Source organism: Coregonus lavaretus, assembly GCF_964263955.1.
Source record: "Coregonus lavaretus genome assembly, chromosome: 19".
NCBI classification, from domain to species: Eukaryota; Metazoa; Chordata; class Actinopteri; order Salmoniformes; family Salmonidae; genus Coregonus; species Coregonus lavaretus.
The window spans coordinates 27,873,759-27,892,145 of NC_140006.1; the positions used below are offsets into that span (position 1 = coordinate 27,873,759).

Below are 18,387 nucleotides of genomic sequence, written 5' to 3' on the forward strand. Positions count from 1 at the left end.
ACTGTGTTGTGTTGGATTTGCCCCAAAGAGTACCACTCTTCATATTTTCAAGCATGGGGTTGGCTGCATCATGTTATGGGTATGTCTGTCATTGGCAAGGACTAGGGATTTGTTTTTCAAAAAAATAATAAACGGAGCTAAGCAAAGGCAAAATTCTAGAGGAAAACCTGGTTCAGTCTGCTTTCCAACAGACACTGGGAGACAAATTCACGTTTCAGCAGGACAATAGCCTAAAACAGAAGGCCAAATATACACTGGAGTTGCTTACCAAGATGACATTGAATGTTCCTGAGTAGCCTAGTTACAGTTTTGACTTAAATCAGCTTGAAAAGCTATACTAAGACTTGAAAATGGCTGTCTTGCAACGATCAACATCTAACTTGACAGAGCTTGAAGAACATTAAAAATAATAATATGCAAATATTGTACAATCGAGGTGTGCAAAGCTCTTAGAGACTTGTATTTTATTGTCTTAGGTGTGTGAATACTTATGTAAATGTAAATAATATTTAATGGTAAATACATTTGCAAAAATTTATAAAAACATGTTTCACTTTGACATGATGGGGTATTATGTGTAGATGGGTGAGATTTTTTTTACATTTTGAATTCAGGCTATAACACAACAAAATGTGGAATAAGTCAAGGGGTATAAATACTTTCTGAAGGCACTGCATATGTACTGTAGCTGCTCTTAGTCTGTGTAGGTTGCTTCTGAACAGGTGGGTGGTAAGTAACTAAGCAAGTAAAGTAACTAACATACGTGTTGCAAAGTTGGCGATGACGGTTCCGCTGGTCAGGGGTCCCTTGGTGGCGTAGAGGGCTACAGAGTAGGTGGTGCTGGGCATGAGCTTAGTGAGCTGGTGCTCCTGTTTCACACCTTCCACCAGGAAGGTATTAGCTGTCACTACAAGAGTAGAAGGAACACAAATATATATATTAGAATAGGAGAATACATGAGATTGTAAACAAACCTGACTTTTATGATTACATGAAACTATTTGGAGCCTTAATTATTAATGTATAGCGGTTGCCTAGGATATGCATGTTCACAGTCAGAGTTGGTAGACTGGGGTTCCTATGGGTATTACATGGGTCAGGTTTAATTGCATGTTGCATAAATACATTTAGCTCAAATTCATGATTCCTTATTTGTTTGCATGACTAAACTTTGTATAATCAATCTAAATAAATTGGCTGTTTAATAAATGGCTTACTATAACCTCAGAAATACCAGGATCCATGATGGTGGTGAAAAATAATAGGCTAACAAAAATGTTCAGCCATGATTTCATTGCCTGGATGAGTATATTAGAGAGGACACCTAACGAACGCACCAAAGAGTCAATAGAGCACATTAGCAAGAGGTTGCTGAAGAACCATAATTGGTGGCCATATTGATGAAAGCTGCATCGACTAGCAAGCGGAAGTCTGAGCTGATTTCCAAGTAGCTGTGAGACACTTTCCTCTGAGAGCCGAGTTGGCAGGAGTCCAGTCCACCTAGTCTTACTCTACAGACTCAGGGCGCTCCACATGCTCCATCCCCATAGCAGAGAAACAGTGGCTGTGAAAAGACAATAAATCCACCTACCCTGGTTGCAGGTGAGGGTGAACACGTAGTTGTCAACGCTGGACAGAGGAGGGTTCCACCGGAGTAAAGCTCCTTGTGAGGTAATGTTGAGGGCTGTCAGTTCCATTGGCATGTCCATCGCTGTATCAAAGAGAGAGATGAAAGCAATGCATGGGTCAGAGAGGATACCATATCAACACTAACCCAAGATGGCCCATTCACTTTACAAAATGTCATCTACTGTATGTTCCAATTTACAGACCACCATGTGGACTATATACTCTGCAGATTGAGGCTAATTTGTAATGACTCTCTTCTCCAGTGAGATCACAATTCTTGCTAGTATAACTGACATCAAAGGCAAATTATACAGTCAAATATTCTGTACAGTACACAGAAGAAGCTTTTATTTAAGACTCCCTACCTACCGCAAGAACCAAGAGAGAGTAGGAATTTAATTACATGTTTAACTTAGTGTTTTAACCTCCATGTTTTCAAATGGATTTTTGGCTTTACAGAAAAAGTATTGAGAATACAGAAGTAAACAGCTTGCGTTAATACACCATACCCACATGGCTGGGAAATGGCTCAGAATCAACCGTTAATACACCATACCCACATGGCTGGGAAATGGCTCAGAATCAACCGTTAATACACCATACCCACATGGCTGGGAAATGGCTCAGAATCAACCGTTAATACACCATACCCACATGGCTGGGAAATGGCTCAGAATCAACCGTTAATACACCATACCCACATGGCTGGGAAAAGGCTCAGAATCAACCGTTAATACACCATACCCACATGGCTGGGAAATGGCTCAGAATAAACCGTTAATACACCATACCCACATGGCTGGGAAATGGCTCAGAATCAATCGTTAATACACCACACCCACATGGCTGGGAAATGGCTAAGATTATATCTAGGAATTATAATCACACTGCTTGTGAATAAAAGGTGTTTGATTACACTTATTACTATAATTACAAAAATATTTAAATGAATCTAATGAAAGCTGCCAATTTGAAGTGAAATAAAATTGAATTAGATTAGATTGAATAAAAACAAGAATTGTATTTCTCTAACTGTTGATTGTCCTATTTGAAACTAATGAATATATGTAAAAAATTTAAATTTAATAATCATAAAAGATTAGATTGAATAAGCCAGAACTACTTCATCACTCAAAGCGTGTAATGATGTGTGGGGATGCCAGTAGTACCACTATTGAGTAGGGATGTGTTTGTGGCTAGTTGGTACTGGATTAACCTTTAAAGATGATGGTGCATGGTAAAGGATGGAAGCGGAATGCCAGAGGTCCGGTGCAAAAGAGGTGGTAGATTTATTAACAAAAATAGTTACAAAAATAATAAATAATTAATGTATAAGATGTATAAATAAATGTATTCCCTGAAAAATGAAAATGACAAAAGAAAGCTTAATTAATTAGAATAAAGTAAGAATAAACATATTCAAAAGTTTCCACAGTCTCAGGACAAGCTGTTCAACAACCAAGAGTCTGAGCTCAATGCCCAGCTATACAGTCGTGGTCAAAAGTTTTGAGAATGACACAAGTATTGGTCTTCACAAAGTTCGCTGCTTCAGTGTTCTGAGATATTTTTGTCAGATGTTACTATGGTATACTGAAGTATAATTACAAGTATTCCATAAGTGTCAAAGGCTTTTATTGACAATTACATTCAGTTTATGCAAAGAGTCAATATTTGCAGTGTTGACCCTTCTTTTTCAAGACCTCTGTAATCCTCCCTGGCATGCTGTCAATTAAATTCTGGGCCACATCCTGACTGATGGCAGCCCATTCTTGCATAATCAATGCTTGGAGTTTGACAGAATTTGTGGGTTTTTGTTTGTCCACCCGCCTCTTGAGGATTGACCACAATTTCTCAATGGGATTAAGGACTTGGGAGTTTCCTGGCCAAATTTCGATGTTTTGTTCCCCGAGCCACTTAGTTATCACTTTTGCCTTATGGCAAGGTGCTCCATCATGCTGGAAAAGGCATTGGTCGTCACCAAACTGTTCTTGGATGGTTGGGAGAAGTTGCTCTCGGAGGATGTGTTGGTACCATTCTATATTCATGGCTGTGTTCTTAGGCAAAATTGTGAGTGAGCTCACTCCCTTGGCTGAGAAGCAACCCCACACATGAATGGTCTCAGGATGCTTTACTGTTGGCATGACACAGGACTGATGGTAGCGCTCACCTTTTCTTCTCTGGACAAGGTGTTTTCCGGATGCCCCAAACAATCGGAAAGGGGATTCATCAGAGAAAATGACTTTACCCCAGTCCTCAGCAGTCCAATCCCTGTACCTTTTGCAGAATATCAGTCTGTCCCTGATGTTTTTCCTGGAGAGAAGTGGCTTCTTTGCTGCCCTTCTTGATACCAGGCCATCCTCCAAAGGTATTCGCCTCACTGTGCGTGCAGATGCACTCACACCTGCCTGCTGCCATTCCTGAGCAAGCTCTGCACTGGTGGTGCCCCGATCCCGCAGCTGAATCAACTTTAGGAGACGGTCCTGCTGGACTTTCTTGGGCGCCCTGATGCCTTCGTCACAACAATTGAACCTCTCTCCTTGAAGTTCTTGATGATCCGATAAATGGTTGATTTAGGTGCAATCTTACTAGCAGCAATATCCTTGCCTGTGAAGCCCTTTTTGTGCAAGCAATGATGACGGCACGTGTTTCCTTGCAGGTAACCATGGTTAACAGAGGAAGAACAATGATTTCAAGCACCACCCTCCTTTTAAAGCTTCCAGTCTGTTATTCTAACTCAATAAGCATGACAGAGTGATCTCCAGCCTTGTCCTCGTCAACACTCTCACCTGTGTTAACGAGAGAATCACTGACATGATGGCAGCTGGTCCTTTTTTGGCAGGGCTGGAATGCAGTGGAAATGTTTTTTTGGGGATTAAGTTCATTTTCATGGCAAAGAGGGACTTTGCAATTAATTGCAATTCATCTGATCACTCTTCATGACATTCTGGAGTATATGCAAATTGCCATCATCAAAACTGAGGCAGCAGATTTTGTGAAAATTAGTATTTGTGTCATTCTCAAAACTTTTGACCACGACTGTATACTTTCACAGAGCCGTATCCTGCTTGGCCTGAACCATTTCTGCCAGTAAGTAGAGGGTAGGCTACACAACCGGAAGTATAGAGTAAATGCTTTTAAAAGCCCAGTGCAATCAAAAACGTGATTCTCCTGTGTTTTATATATATTTCCATACTATGAGGTTGGAATAATACTGTGAAATTGTGATGATAATGCCCTTTCAGTGTAAGAGCTGTTTGAAAAGACCGCCTGAAATTTTCACCTGTTTTGGTTGGATGGAGTTTTGGCCTGCCTATGATAAATGTTGTCTGTCATCTTTTATCAGTATGAATTCGATATGGGCTACATGCAACTTTCAATGGGGGCTAGTAGCAATGTTAAGAACAATTAGAATCCATGGTATTTGTCAGGCTAATTGGGTCTAGTGAAAAGGTAGAGGATAACCTTTTCACATGATGTAATCACCTGTCTCAATCAATGAGATAAGATTTGTTGGATTACTTCATGGAGCAATAATTTTAATAGCTATTATCAATGCAATGCAGTAAAAACACCAGAATCTGCTGAACCACAGTACCTGTCTGCCCCAGCCACGGCCATTAGCTGGACAGTTGACTCAGATCCAGTGAATCCTGGACAGTCATTACCTTTGGAATTGCAGCTAGCGCCTCAGTGCCTGACAACAGTAGCTACTCGGCCGGCCGGACTCTCCAGCGACCGCACAAAAACTCTTCCTTAGTGCTAAAGATCTTCATAAGCTGTCTGTGTTTGTGTTTCTGGCCTGTAAGTGGAGCACCAGCCCAGCTACGTTCATGGCAGAGCATCTCATCTGACACATTGGATTTCGAGACACTTTCAGGCACAGCGAGCTCCTCTTTCCATAACGTGTTTTATCTCTTTCTTGCTGAACCACACCACAATGGAATTATATTCTTCTGCTCCTTCACATAGTTTTGTGAAACACTGCCTGAGATTCATCATAGCTGCAGCATTAGCAGAATGCTAGTGTTCATCTGTTTCTCTGAAAATAAGTTAAACCCTGTAACTTCAGAACGTTAGTGGTGTGTTTTTTTCTAGTTTTGAGTTACACTCTGATACTGGAGTGAAAATGGAGCAGTGGGTGCTATCATTGGGTATGATCGCATAAAATCAGCCTCAAGGATGAATAGCGCTGCAGTGATATTCTTAGATTCCATTGAAAAGGTGAATATGATAGTTGAGAGTGGTGTTGTGTTGCGGGAGACACAGACATCGGTATTTCATATGCACAGCAAATGTGCTGTTAATCATATGCACTTGTCTCCTATGAGACACGACATGTTTCAGCAAAGGAGATTTGCATCCAAAAAGAACCTTCTTTATTGTAGATACAAGTTGACCATGACGAGATACTCTTCATACTCTTATGAATCCGGCGAAGAAAGTTATACTTTCTAACGTGCCACCATTTGTTTGAGATGAAGTGTTGGAGCGAGAGTTTTCTCGTCATGGTCAACTTGTATCTACAATAAAGAAGGTTCTTTTTGGATGCAAATCTCCTTTGCTGAAACATGTCGTGTCTCATAGGAGACAAGTGCATATGATTTTAAAGAAGGACACTGACAAGCTGAATTTAGCATTCAGTTTTAAGATTGATGGATTTGATTATGTCTTCTACGCTTCTACTGAATCAATGAAATGCTTTGGCTGTGGAAGAGAGGGGCATTTGGTTCGTTAATGTCCCGAGAACGAGCGCGCAGAGCCCGGTAGCAGATCTAATGCTGGTGCAGCTTATGCACCACCGCGAAGGGATAAACATTCTAAGGGTGCAGGGGAAGGGAGAAGGTGGGCAGATGTGGTTGGAAAAGTAGGAAAGGAAAGCAGTGTGGCTACGGAGGCAATTGTGGTAGATCAGAACAAAGAGGGAGGGAAAACAGTCGGTGAGATTGCGACTGCGGTCGCTGAGGTGGTACTGGAAAATGAAATTGGAGGTCAAGAGGAGATTTAAATAATGGAAAAAAACAGCTGTTTTCAAAGTACAGAGGAGTAAGAGGAAGAATTGAAAGGGTGGTGAAGGGTCTAATTCTAAGAGGAAGGTAGAGATTGATAAATCAGTTGAGGATAAACAGGTTGTAGAGATGGAGTTTTCTTCTGGGGAGGATAGCGAGAGTGAGTCATCTGACACGTCACAACAAAATAGAAAGATAAATGGGGTGGAAGGGAGGTATGAGATTGAGAAGGTATGACAATTTCTGAAGTTGACAAAAGGGAAGAAATACAGTGAGGGAAAAAAGTATTTGATCCCCTGCTGATTTGGTACGTTTGCCCACTGACAAAGACATGATCAGTCTATAATTTTAATGGTAGGTTTATTTGAACAGTGAGAGACAGAATAACAACAACCAAATCCAGAAAAACGCATGTCAAAAATGTTATAAATTGATTTGCATTTTAATGAGGGAAATAAGTATTTGACCCCTCTGCAAAACATGACTTTGTACTTGGTAGGCAAAACCCTTGTTGGCAATCACAGAGGTCAGACGTTTCTTGTAGTTGGCCACCAGGTTTGCACACATCTCAGGAGGGATTTTGTCCCACTCCTCTTTGCAGATCTTCTCCAAGTCATTAAGGTTTTGAGGCTGACATTTGGCAACTCGAACCTTCAGCTCCCTCCACAGATTTTCTATGGGATTAAGGTCTGGAGACTGGCTAGGCCACTCCAGGACCTTAATGTGTTTCTTCTTGAGCTACTCCTTTGTTGCCTTGGCCGTGTGTTTTGGGTCATTGTCATGCTGGAATACCCATCCACGACCCATTTTCAATGCCCTGGCTGAGGGAAGGAGGTTCTCACCCAAGATTTGACGGTACATGGCCCCGTCCATCGTCCCTTTGATGCGGTGAAGTTGTCCTGTCCCCTTAGCAGAAAAACACCCCCAAAGCATAATGTTTCCACCTCCATGTTTGACGGTGGGGATGGTGTTCTTGGGGTCATAGGCAGCATTCCTCCTCCTCCAAACACGGTGAGTTGAGTTGATGCCAAAGAGCTCGATTTCGGTCTCATCTGACCACAACACTTTCACCCAGTTCTCCTCTGAATCATTCAGATGTTCATTGGCAAACTTCAGACGGGCCTGTATATGTGCTTTCTTGAGCAGGGGGACCTTGCGGGCGCTGCAGGATTTCAGTCTTTCACGGCGTAATGTGTTACCAATTGTTTTCTTGGTGACTATGGTCCTAGCTGCCTTGAGATCATTGACAAGATCCTCCTGTGTAGTTCTGGGCTGATTCCTCACCGTTCTCATGATCATTGCAACTCCACGAGGTGAGATCTTGCATGGAGCCCCAGGCCGAGGGAGATTTACAGTTATTTTGTGTTTCTTCCATTTGCGAATAATCGCACCAACTGTTGCCACCTTCTCACCAAGCTGCTTGGCGATGTTCTTGTAGCCCATTCCAAGGTCTACAATCTTGTCCCTGACATCCTTGGAGAGCTCTTTGGTCTTGGCCATGGTGGAGAGTTTGGAATCTGATTGATTGATTGCTTCTGTGGACAGGTGTCTTTTATACAGGTAACAAGCTGAGATTAGGAGCACTCCCTTTAAGAGTGTGCTCCTAATCTCAACTCGTTACCTGTATAAAAGACACCTGGGAGCCAGAAATCTTTCTGATTGAGAGGGGGTCAAATACTTATTTCCCTCATTAAAATGCAGATCAATTTATAACATTTTTGACATGCGTTTTTCTGGATTTTTTTGTTGTTATTCTGTCTCTCACTGTTCAAATAAACCTACCATTAAAATTATAGACTGGTCATTTCTTTGTCAGTGGGCAAACGTACAAAATCAGCAGGGGATCAAATACTTTTTTCCCTCACTGTATATGCAGGATTATAATGTAACAGATTTTTTTCCTGAAGGTGAATTGTTTATTGAATCAGCAAAGTTTCCGATGTCAAAAATAACAGGGGGAGGTTTGACAAGCCCTGCAATTGCTAGACTCAAGAAAGTGGTCACCAGAGTGATAAGTGATGTACATTCTAAAGGAAATGAAATAGTTCATTCACAGCCTTAACTCTGTAAAGAGATGTGGTTTCTGTGTCTTCCTCTGTATTTTTTTTTCATCCATTCAGTTTTAAGATTTCTTCTTTAAATGTAAATGGGGCAAGAGACGTTAAAAAAAGAGCCATAGTGTATGAGTTACTTAGGGGAAAGGGAAGTGACATAAGTTTTCTACAAGAAAGGCATAGTAATTTGGAAAATTAAGTTATGTGGCAACAGGAGTGGGGGGGGGACAGTGGTGTGTAGTCATAAAAACTCAAAAAGTGGGGGTGTGGCCATCTTGTTCTCAAAAGGGTTTTTGCCTTTGTCATATGAGGTTGAAGAGGTAGTTGAGGGGAGGTTATTAAAAGTTAGAGCGAGGTATGAAAACATCACTATGTGTCTGATAAATGTATATGCCCCAGTGGTGGCAGTTGAGAGGGTATGTTTTTTAGAGACATTATCAAATACCAATAAGAAATGTAATAATGAAGATTATTTATTTATTGCTGGGGATTTTAACTGCACAGTCAGTGATTTAGGTAGAAATCACAAATAACCTCATATAGCCTCAAGGACTTTTTTAAAACGCCTCATTGTAACACCTGAACTGTGGGATATTTGGAGGAGTCAACATGGAGGCACGAGACAGTACACCTGGGCCCATGTGAGAGACAACACCATCTCTATGGCCAGGTTAGTTAGGTTTTATTGTTTTGAGCATCAATCTCAGGTGTGTAAATCAAGTGTGATAACCCCAGTGCGATTTCATTAACGCTGTAAAACCCAAAAGCGCATACTGGCATTTTAATATAACTTTATTGAGTGATGCTCACTTCAGGAAATGTTTTAGTTTTTTCTGGGAGAGGTGGAGGTCTCAAAAGGCCAGTTTTGTATCCCTTCAACAGTGGTGGGATAAATAGAATATCCAGATTCAACAATTCTGTAATTAATACACGAGGAATGTCACCAAAGACATCACCAGATCAATGAAAGCCCTTGAGTCTGAAATAGTGGAACTCCTGACGTTGGTTGAGACCACAGGATATCGAGGCCATACTCAGGCCCTCAAGAGGAAAAAAGCTGCATTGGCAGACCTGCTGGGTATCAGAACACAGGGGGCATTGGTGAGAAGTAAGTTTCAGGGAATCGCTGAAATGGATGCCTCATCCAAATGTTTCTTTGGTTAGAGAAAAAGAATGGACAAAGAGGAATTATTAATTGTCTCAAATCAGCTGTTGGACAGGAGCTCACTAGCCCTAGCGAAATTAGAAAGAGGGCAGTAGAGTTCTATGCTGAGCTCTACAAGTGTGAGTACAAAGATGATAAAACAGTGACACAGCAGTTCCTTGATGGGCTCCCACAGGTGGCTGCAGAAGCTCAGGTTGAGCTAGAGCAACCATTGTCTTTGCAGGAGCTATACACTGCATTAAAAGGCATGGAAAATGGAAGGACACCAGACATCGATGGGCTTCCCGTTGACTTTTTAAAGTCTTTTTGGGCTATGTTGGGAGAGGATTGACTAGCAGTAGTTAATGATAGTTTGACCGGAGGGTTACTACCGATAAGCTGCAGAAGGGCTGTCCTCACCCTACTGCCCAAAAAGGGTGACCCTAGGGAGGTGAAGAACTGGAGGCCGGTGGCTTTATTGTGCACTGATTATAAGATCCTGTCAAAGGCTTTGTCCAACAGGCTGAGGGAGGTGATGGGGAAAATCATACATACGGACCAGTCCTACTGTGTTGCCGGCAGGCAGATAGGGGATAACATTTCTCTGATTCAGAATTTTTGGGACGTCTCTAGGGCTATTGGGTTGGATGCTGGTCTAATTTCAATTGATTAGGAAAAGGCATTTGACCGAGTCAATACTTATGGCACACTTTTGATGCGTTTGGTTTCAGCTCTGGTTTTATTGCTATGATAAGGGTGATATATGGTGACATTGAAAGTGTATTCAAAGTTAACGGTGGCTTGGGTGCTCCTATTAAAGTGTGTAGAGGTATTAGGCAGGGATATTCTTTGTCGGGAATGTTATATGCCATTGCTATAGAGCCACTACTAAATAGCATTAGAAGTCGCATTGAAGGGGTGTACCTTTCAGAGGATATTCCTCCTATTCGTCTCTCAGCCTATGCTGATGATGTAGTTATTTTAGTGAAAAATCAAGCGGAGGTGGATAGTTTGAGTCTAATGGTTGATCGTTTTAGGGGAATATCCTCTGCAAAGGTAAATTAGGAAAAAGGTTGTGCTTTACAGATTGGAGAATGGTCTGGAGGGATCATGGCTTTGCCAGGGGGGCTGGAATGGTGTAATGGAGGTTTTAAGTATCTTGGAGTGTACCTAGGAGATGAGGAGACAATGGAAAAAAAATTGGATTGGGGTGGTTGAAATGGTGGACGGGAGGATGAGGAGATGGCGTTGGTTGTTATCTCGTATGTCATATAGGGGGTGCACTATTATAGTTAAAAATGTGGTTGCCTCTGCACTGTAGCATCGGTTGTCAGTTTTAGAGCCAACATCTGGCCTTCTGGCTAAGATACAGGCGATTATTGTAGATTTATTTTGGGATAGATATCATTGGGTTCCACAAAGTGTTTTGTATTTGTCAAAAGAGGAGGGGGGACAAGGTCTTGTACATCTTGCTCGTAGGGCTGCTGCTTTCCGGTTTCAGGTTATTCAAAGGTTGCTTTATGGACCGGAGAATGTGGTTTGGAGAGGGTTGGCAGGTCTTGTATTACAGCAGGTTGGGGGATTAGGTTTAATAGTAGACAGATTTCTAGGGAGGGAGTACCTCTGTTTTACAGAGGCCTTCTTAGGGTTTGGAGCATAATGAAGGTGTCCAGACGTCAATGCATTGGCTGTTATGGAACCTCTGGTGTACGGGGCAAGACTGGATTGTACAACTTGCAGCTGTTCCACATTTCTCCAAGATTCTGGTGAAGGGCAAAATCATCACCTTAAAACAGTTAATGGCCATGGCTGGGCCCACCTTAATGGATGGAAGACGAGTGGCTGAACATTTGGGGGTGAGGTCGGAAAGGATTGTCGGACAACTGCTGGGAAGCTGCAGGAATGCTCTGATAGCAGAAGAGTGGGGTATGCTTAATAGTCACAAGAAGAAGGTACAAGATGAAAACGTCTCATTTCCAAGACTAGGGATTACACCCAATATCACAGAGTCAGAAAGAAAGGTGTTATTACTGGATTTGAGAGGGTTGGAAGAGGTGGGTTTGGATGAGGTGAATGGGAAATACTTATATAGGGGGTGTGTCAAGGTGTTGAATAAAGATAAATAGAAAAATAGAAAATACACTCCATGGAGGGTAAAATTGGGTATTGATGACAAGGTAAAGCTAGCATGGAGAGCACTGCACAAGCCTCCGTTACAAAAGGGTACCGGTGATGTGCAATGGAGGGTTTTGCATGGCATCATTGCAGTTAATGCTTTTGGATCTGTTATTAACTCAGATGTTGGAGATGGATGTCCTTTTGGTAATATAAGAGAAACAATTTTTCACTGTTTTATGGAGTGTGAGAGGATAAAACCTCTCTTGGAAATGCTGGAGTCTTTGTTTAAAGCTGTAGGGGAGATCTTCAATGACACTGTTTTTATTTTGGGGTTTCAATATAGTAAGCAACAGAAAATAAAATGTCAACTGTTACATTTTATTTTGGGACAAGCTAAGATTAGTGAAAGCGAGAATAAAAGTGCCTTTTGAGTTCTTCTCGGCTGTAAAAGATCTCCCATTGTTTGAGGAGAAGTGGGCTTATGAAGGAGCGGTTTGTTTTGTGGAGGGGAAACTATTTTTTGTTGATGAAATGAGTTGAATGTATATGCTTTTGTATTTTTATTTAATTTATTTTTGTTTAAATTTTTATTTAGGAATGACATTTGTTGTTTCATTTCTGAAAAGGTAGTGTGCCAGTATTTGTGTTAACATTGAGTATAAAATAAAGGTTTTATAAAAACTCTGTCTGTCTGTCTGTCTGTCTGTCTGTCTGTCTGTCTGTCTGTCTGTCTGTCTGTCTGTCTGTCTGTCTGTCTGTCTGTCTGTCTGTCTGTCTGTCTGTGTCTCTCTCTCTCTCTCTCTCTCTCTCTCTCTCTCTCTCTCTCAATTCAATTTAAGGGCTTTATTGGCATGGGAAACGTGTGTTAACATTGCCAAAGCAAGTGAAGTAGATAGTAAACAAAAGTGAAATAAACAATAATATTAACAGTAAACATTACACTCAGAAGTTTCAAAAGAATAAAGACATTTCAAATGTCATATTATGTATATATATATACAGTGTTGTAACAATGTGCAAATAGTTAAAGTACAAATGGGAAAATAAATCAACATAAATATGGGTTGTATTTACAATGGTGTTTGTTCTTCACTGGTTGCCCTTTTCTTGTGGCAACAGGTCACAAATCTTGCAGCTGTGATGGCACACTGTGGTTTTTCACCCAGTAGATAAGGGAGTTTATCAAAATTGGGTTTGTTTTCAAATTCTTTGTGGATCGCTGTAATCTGAGGGAAATATGTATCTCTAATATGGTCATACATTTGGCAGGAGGTTAGGAAGTGCAGCTCAGTTTCCACCTCATTTTGTGGGCAGTGTGCACATAGCCTGTCTTCTCTTGAGAGCCAGGTCTGCCTACGGCGGCCTTTCTCAATAGCAAGGCTATGCTCACTGAGTCTGTACATAGTCAAAGCTTTCCTTAAGTTTGGGTCAGTCACAGTGGTCAGGTATTCTGCCACTGTGTACTCTCTGTTTAGGGCCAAATAGCATTCTAGTTTGCTCTGTTTTTTTGTTTGTTCTTTCCAATGTGTCAAGTAATTTTCTTTTTTTTTTCTCATGATTTGGGTGGGTCTAATTGTGTTGTTGTTGTTGTCCTGTGGCTGTGTGGGGTCTCTCTCTCTCTCTCTCTCTCTCTCTCTCTCTCTCTCTCTCTCTCTCTCTCTCTCTCTCTCTCTCTCTCTCTCTCTCTCTCTCTCTCTCTCTCTCTCTGTGTGTCTCTCTCTGTGTGTCTCTCTCTGTGTGTCTCTCTCTCTGTGTGTGTCTCTCTCTGTGTGTCTCTCTCTCTGTGTGTGTCTCTCTCTGTGTCTGGAGTCCTGCTGGTTTTGGAAAGACATCTCTACCTGGCTCATCAGCATGCAGTGGTGCACTCCCTTTGCATGCTGTGGCGAGTTGGTTAAGCCCGTGTTAGTGGCGTTCACTTCACACCCAGAGGAGCTACTGCAGCCTACACACCTCTCTCTGGTAGTTCACTAGATGTCAAATATATCTCACATCTCACACAGCTCAGTGATGCGGAGCTCTGTCTATCTGACTGACTAACTGCCTGACTGTCTGTCTGACTGACAGAGGAGAAGCAGAGACAGAAATAAGGAGAGGCTAACAATTATAAGGCCAAGGGGGTAATGGTAGCTACACTCGCTGCAGCAGCAACGAGAGGCAGGTATTCTACTGTCTGTGTCTGAACATCATTTCTTAGTGTGCAGGTGGCAATGTGAGAGATCCACGGAGTGGGTACTAGGAATAAAATTCACTGACAGAGCGTCCCATTTATCTTGGAAAGATGCTATGTCTGACTCCAGAACATTTTGTTCCCCCTCTCATACTCCGAGGAGCACATACAATAAGAACTCCAGCTATCATTTTAGCAAACAAGCTAACTCATACTTGTCAGTCAAGAAAACATTGAATCACTGGAAAAGTGATGGTAAGGGTTCAGGGGTACCACAATACGTTTGCAGAAGTTGTATATGATGTGGCGACAAAGATTATATAATACAATATACATTGTCAGTTCCTATAGTGGCATTATAGCTGAGGCAGTACAGGATCGTAAGGGGTCAGAAAAGATAATAAGGGGTCAGAGGTCAGACCTGTGAAGACACTGGTGGTGATGGACTTGCTCTCCTGGCTGCCCCGCACAGCGTTCAGGTTGATCTCATACTCTGTTGCTGAGTGGAGGCTGGACAGGGTGTAGTTAGTGACGTTGTTGTCAATTACCACGCTGTCCACTGGCCCTAAAGAACATGGTATTAATTAAATATCGCACTGTTACAGTATGCAGTTTTTCTTCTACAAGAAGCTGAACTTTCTCCTCCAATACCAAACAATGGAATAACATAATTTGGTCACACTTGGATTTGGATAGTCCCATACTGATGATATACAGATGGTTATACTATCAACAAACTATTGGTTGATAAGCAATTGCTTGCTAAGGTTACGGTTAGGGTTAGGTTCAGAATAAGGATTAGGGTAAGGGTTAAGCTTAGGGTTAGGCTAAGGGTTAAGCTTAGGGTTAGGATGAGGGTTAAGGTTAGGGTTAGGGTGTTAGTGGATAGTTTGTTGAAATGTTGTTGACAGTTATTGAACATCTACGGAATATCTACAAACCATCTACTTGGGTCTATCCAAATAAAGTGTTATCCATCATTTTTTAAAATGAACTTTTCAATAAAAACATGTCAGAAGCCTTCGCCTACCTCTTGCTGATTGACATGACATCTTGTAGTAGTCAAAGGGAGCGAATGGTCTCAACCATGATATGGTGACAGAGTCTTCAGTGGCATATGACACAGTCATCTCTTTAGGTGGGTCCATTCCTCCAATAGAGAATAATAGTACATGTTAAGAATGAAGAGATGTTCTTGCTATTGAGACACACACTATACACTAATACAAGACGTTCTTGACATTTAACATAACCTTCTCACGAAAACGGCTAGCTCCATGTATTCAATATTTTTCAGTTTGTATTATTTCTGTATATGAAAGGTGCATGAATTGGGGAGCAAACAGAAGTGAAGAGGAAGTTCAGCTACTCTTGGAGGACACTCAAGGCAGTGGAAGTTAAATAAAGCGTAGATAAAAATGTTTCTTTATTGATAAAAACAATGCATTTCTGGACACATTTTCCTCCCATAGTGTAAAAAGCACTGTGTTTATCCTGCACATTAGGTACATCATAAAAGATGTACTAAAATAGCATGCTTCTCTGGCCAGAGCAAGGAGAACAGAGAGGGATATTTGCATTGTGATCGAGTGTGGTTGCCCATAAGGGATTAGTTCATGATTTGTTTATGTGTCCCCAGAGCTCTTACCGCTGCGACAGCAAAGGTTACCAGAGACAATGTGAGCAAACAATTAAAGTGACTTATAAGGTCGGCATCCATTATGGAGGGAAGGGATAGAGAGATTGGTTCTCTCTATTGTTGTGGACTGAAGCCATAGAAATGCTTGTAAAACCAACGCCGCCACCCTTCCCATTTCCATTACAATAATGAATATTATTCACCAGCACTGACGATGATTCATAAGTTAGGCTTCAGCCTCATTTAAATTCTGCTAGTAGGAAAGAGTGGTGTAAATAAGTTGAGATTATTCATGTATGCCTATCTTTAATTATTTCCCATTCAGCAGTGCAGGCTGCTGTAATAGCTCTGCATTTAGACTCAGTATTCATGTGACATGAGATAATTTGTGCAAACTGACGGACTGCATCAATGTGCTTTGCTGCTCCAAGGTGCGTCCCAAATGATACCCATTCCCTACAAAGTGCACTACTTTCAAGCCCTGGGCAAAAGTAGTGCACTAAATAGGGAATAGGGGGCCATTTGGGATGCAACCCAAGTCTAATCTGCATTCACCTGTGTGAGGCATTACAACATATGGTACAGTAAACATGTTGTCATCACTTTATTCAGATTTACCATAAGATCTACCACTTAAACATAAAGAAATACTTTCAACCTTCAAAGACAGTCAGGCGCCACAGCAAGCCCACCAACCCTATGGTTAATTTGCATATAATAACATGGTGTGATAACAAGCTGAAAATAGCAACGCAATAACAAAACACATAGATGCCAAAGATCTGCAACAAATGAATCAGTCTGAATCCGCGATACCCCTAACCTTTGTTCCAGAAATCTGTATGTCACCAGACAAAGAGAAAATGGCTGGCACTCTGGCAGACAGTGACTAAGATAGTTGGCATGTAGAGCAGTAATCAGACAGCAGTATGCAGGTGGCTATCCGCAGAGTTAATATCACAGTGTTTACATCTTCCCTTGGGCTTGGCAGCTGTGACTGTGAGTAACAGCCTGCTGATGCGACAGCTGAATATTCCCGACACCTCCAGGTTTAGGCAGGGGTAATTAAAGGAGGATTACACTCCCAAGCATTAATAAAGAAATGAAAGGTGGAGGGGAACGTTGTTCTGCAGTGAGTGCAGCTGTGTGTGTAAGAATCTTAATGAGCAAGAGGAGACATGCCATAAAAGTGTCAGGATGGTGTTCTGTTCTGGAGCTAGACTACTTGCTGACAAACAGAACGCCATTTGAATACAACAATAAACTCCAAGCACGTACTGCATGTGCAATGTGATGTGTATCCTAAGTACAGGAAGTTTTATATATCCCAAAATGTTGTCCTTCATTAGCGACTGTCTTGTGTCAGCAAACCATCAGCCAAAATCAGACATCAATGCAACCTGTGATCAATCAATGCATAAGACATTGCAGCAGTTTTGCATTAGTCAGTAGTTATTTAGCCTTGTTGTTGTCCCTGTGTGACCCACCATGGACCATGGGAACCTCCAGCGTAGCTCTGGGTCGTATGTATTAGGGCACGCCATAGCAAAACGTTTTGCAACGGGAAACAAAAAAAAAGATTGTTTATCATTGTTTCAGTTTTCTTCCATTTGGTGCCTAATGAATACAACCCTATTTCCCCTTGCAGAGATAAATAGCTTACCTGTGGTGAGCGTGGCTGTGACAGCCTCAGACTTCACCACTCCTTGTATGGTGATAAGGCTGACAGTGTACTGTGTGGAGGGCAGGAGTCCCTCGACAGAGGACCGGGTCTTGGATCCGTCCAGGGTAACCTTGGAGGTGTCAGTGCCGTCCTCAGAGCTGTAGCTGAGGATGTAGAGGTCTGCGGGTGGGGCAGGGGCGCTCCATGCCACCGTCACAGAGTCCCATGTAACATCAGACAAGTAGAGCGCTATGACTGGGCGGAAGCCTGAAAGTCAAAGGTCAAAGACACCGGCTGCATGGTCATGAAGGGCTGTAAGGGACAGCTGCTGTCAATATATGGTGCTGGGGTTCTGAGGCAGGCAGGCAGGCAAAGGACAGTCAGTCAGTCAGTCAGTCAGTCAGTGGATGGCATGGCTGGTTATTAATGGGCAGCTCTCTCTGGAGGTTCTCTCCTTCTCAGAGAGACTGGCAGAAAAGTAATGAGCATGACGGGGAAGCGTGGAAGTGAAGAGCTAGAGATGGAATACACACAGCGTAGGAGGCCAGTGACAATGGAAGGAGGCTGAACGCCGAGCGAAGGACGGATGTCAAAGTTGACAGCAGAGACTGGATGAAAACATGTCCGTCAACGAGGCATGGCTGTTTTTGAAAGATTCACCAATAAAAGACACTGGTTGAAGTGTGTTGTCAGAACAAGAAGAAGGAATGGAAATATGAAGACTGCCAGGACAGTTTGCTGTCTGAGGTAGACAGATGTAGATGAGTGTGAAAGAAAGAGGGACAGGAAAGATTAATGTTGATTTCGTTTTTTTCTCCGTTGGATGGGTCAATTTGATGAAGAATGGTGATGCGGTTAACAAGCGCATGTAATAGCTAACCGTAAATTATTAACATTAATTGTTGCATCAAAGATTGACACTACCTAATAGCTCGATTTGTATTCACCTTCCCAAAAGTAGTTCCAC

The 18,387-nt window shown here is 42.0% G+C and overlaps 1 protein-coding gene across 1 annotated transcript in view; it reads right to left on the reverse strand.

The window, feature by feature from the left end:
* The window catches only part of LOC311146621 (tenascin-R-like), a gene marked incomplete at both ends in the record, with an annotated part of 62,414 nt that overhangs the window by 15,490 nt on the left and 28,537 nt on the right, over positions 1 to 18,387 (reverse strand). Inside the window, 5 exons of the mRNA XM_084183151.1 lie at positions 764 to 907; positions 1,592 to 1,711; positions 14,540 to 14,683; positions 15,149 to 15,268; positions 17,421 to 17,687. Of these exons, the coding sequence (XP_084039277.1) occupies positions 764 to 907; positions 1,592 to 1,711; positions 14,540 to 14,683; positions 15,149 to 15,268; positions 17,421 to 17,687 (795 nt within the window). The remainder of the gene's footprint in view (positions 1 to 763; positions 908 to 1,591; positions 1,712 to 14,539; positions 14,684 to 15,148; positions 15,269 to 17,420; positions 17,688 to 18,387) is intronic.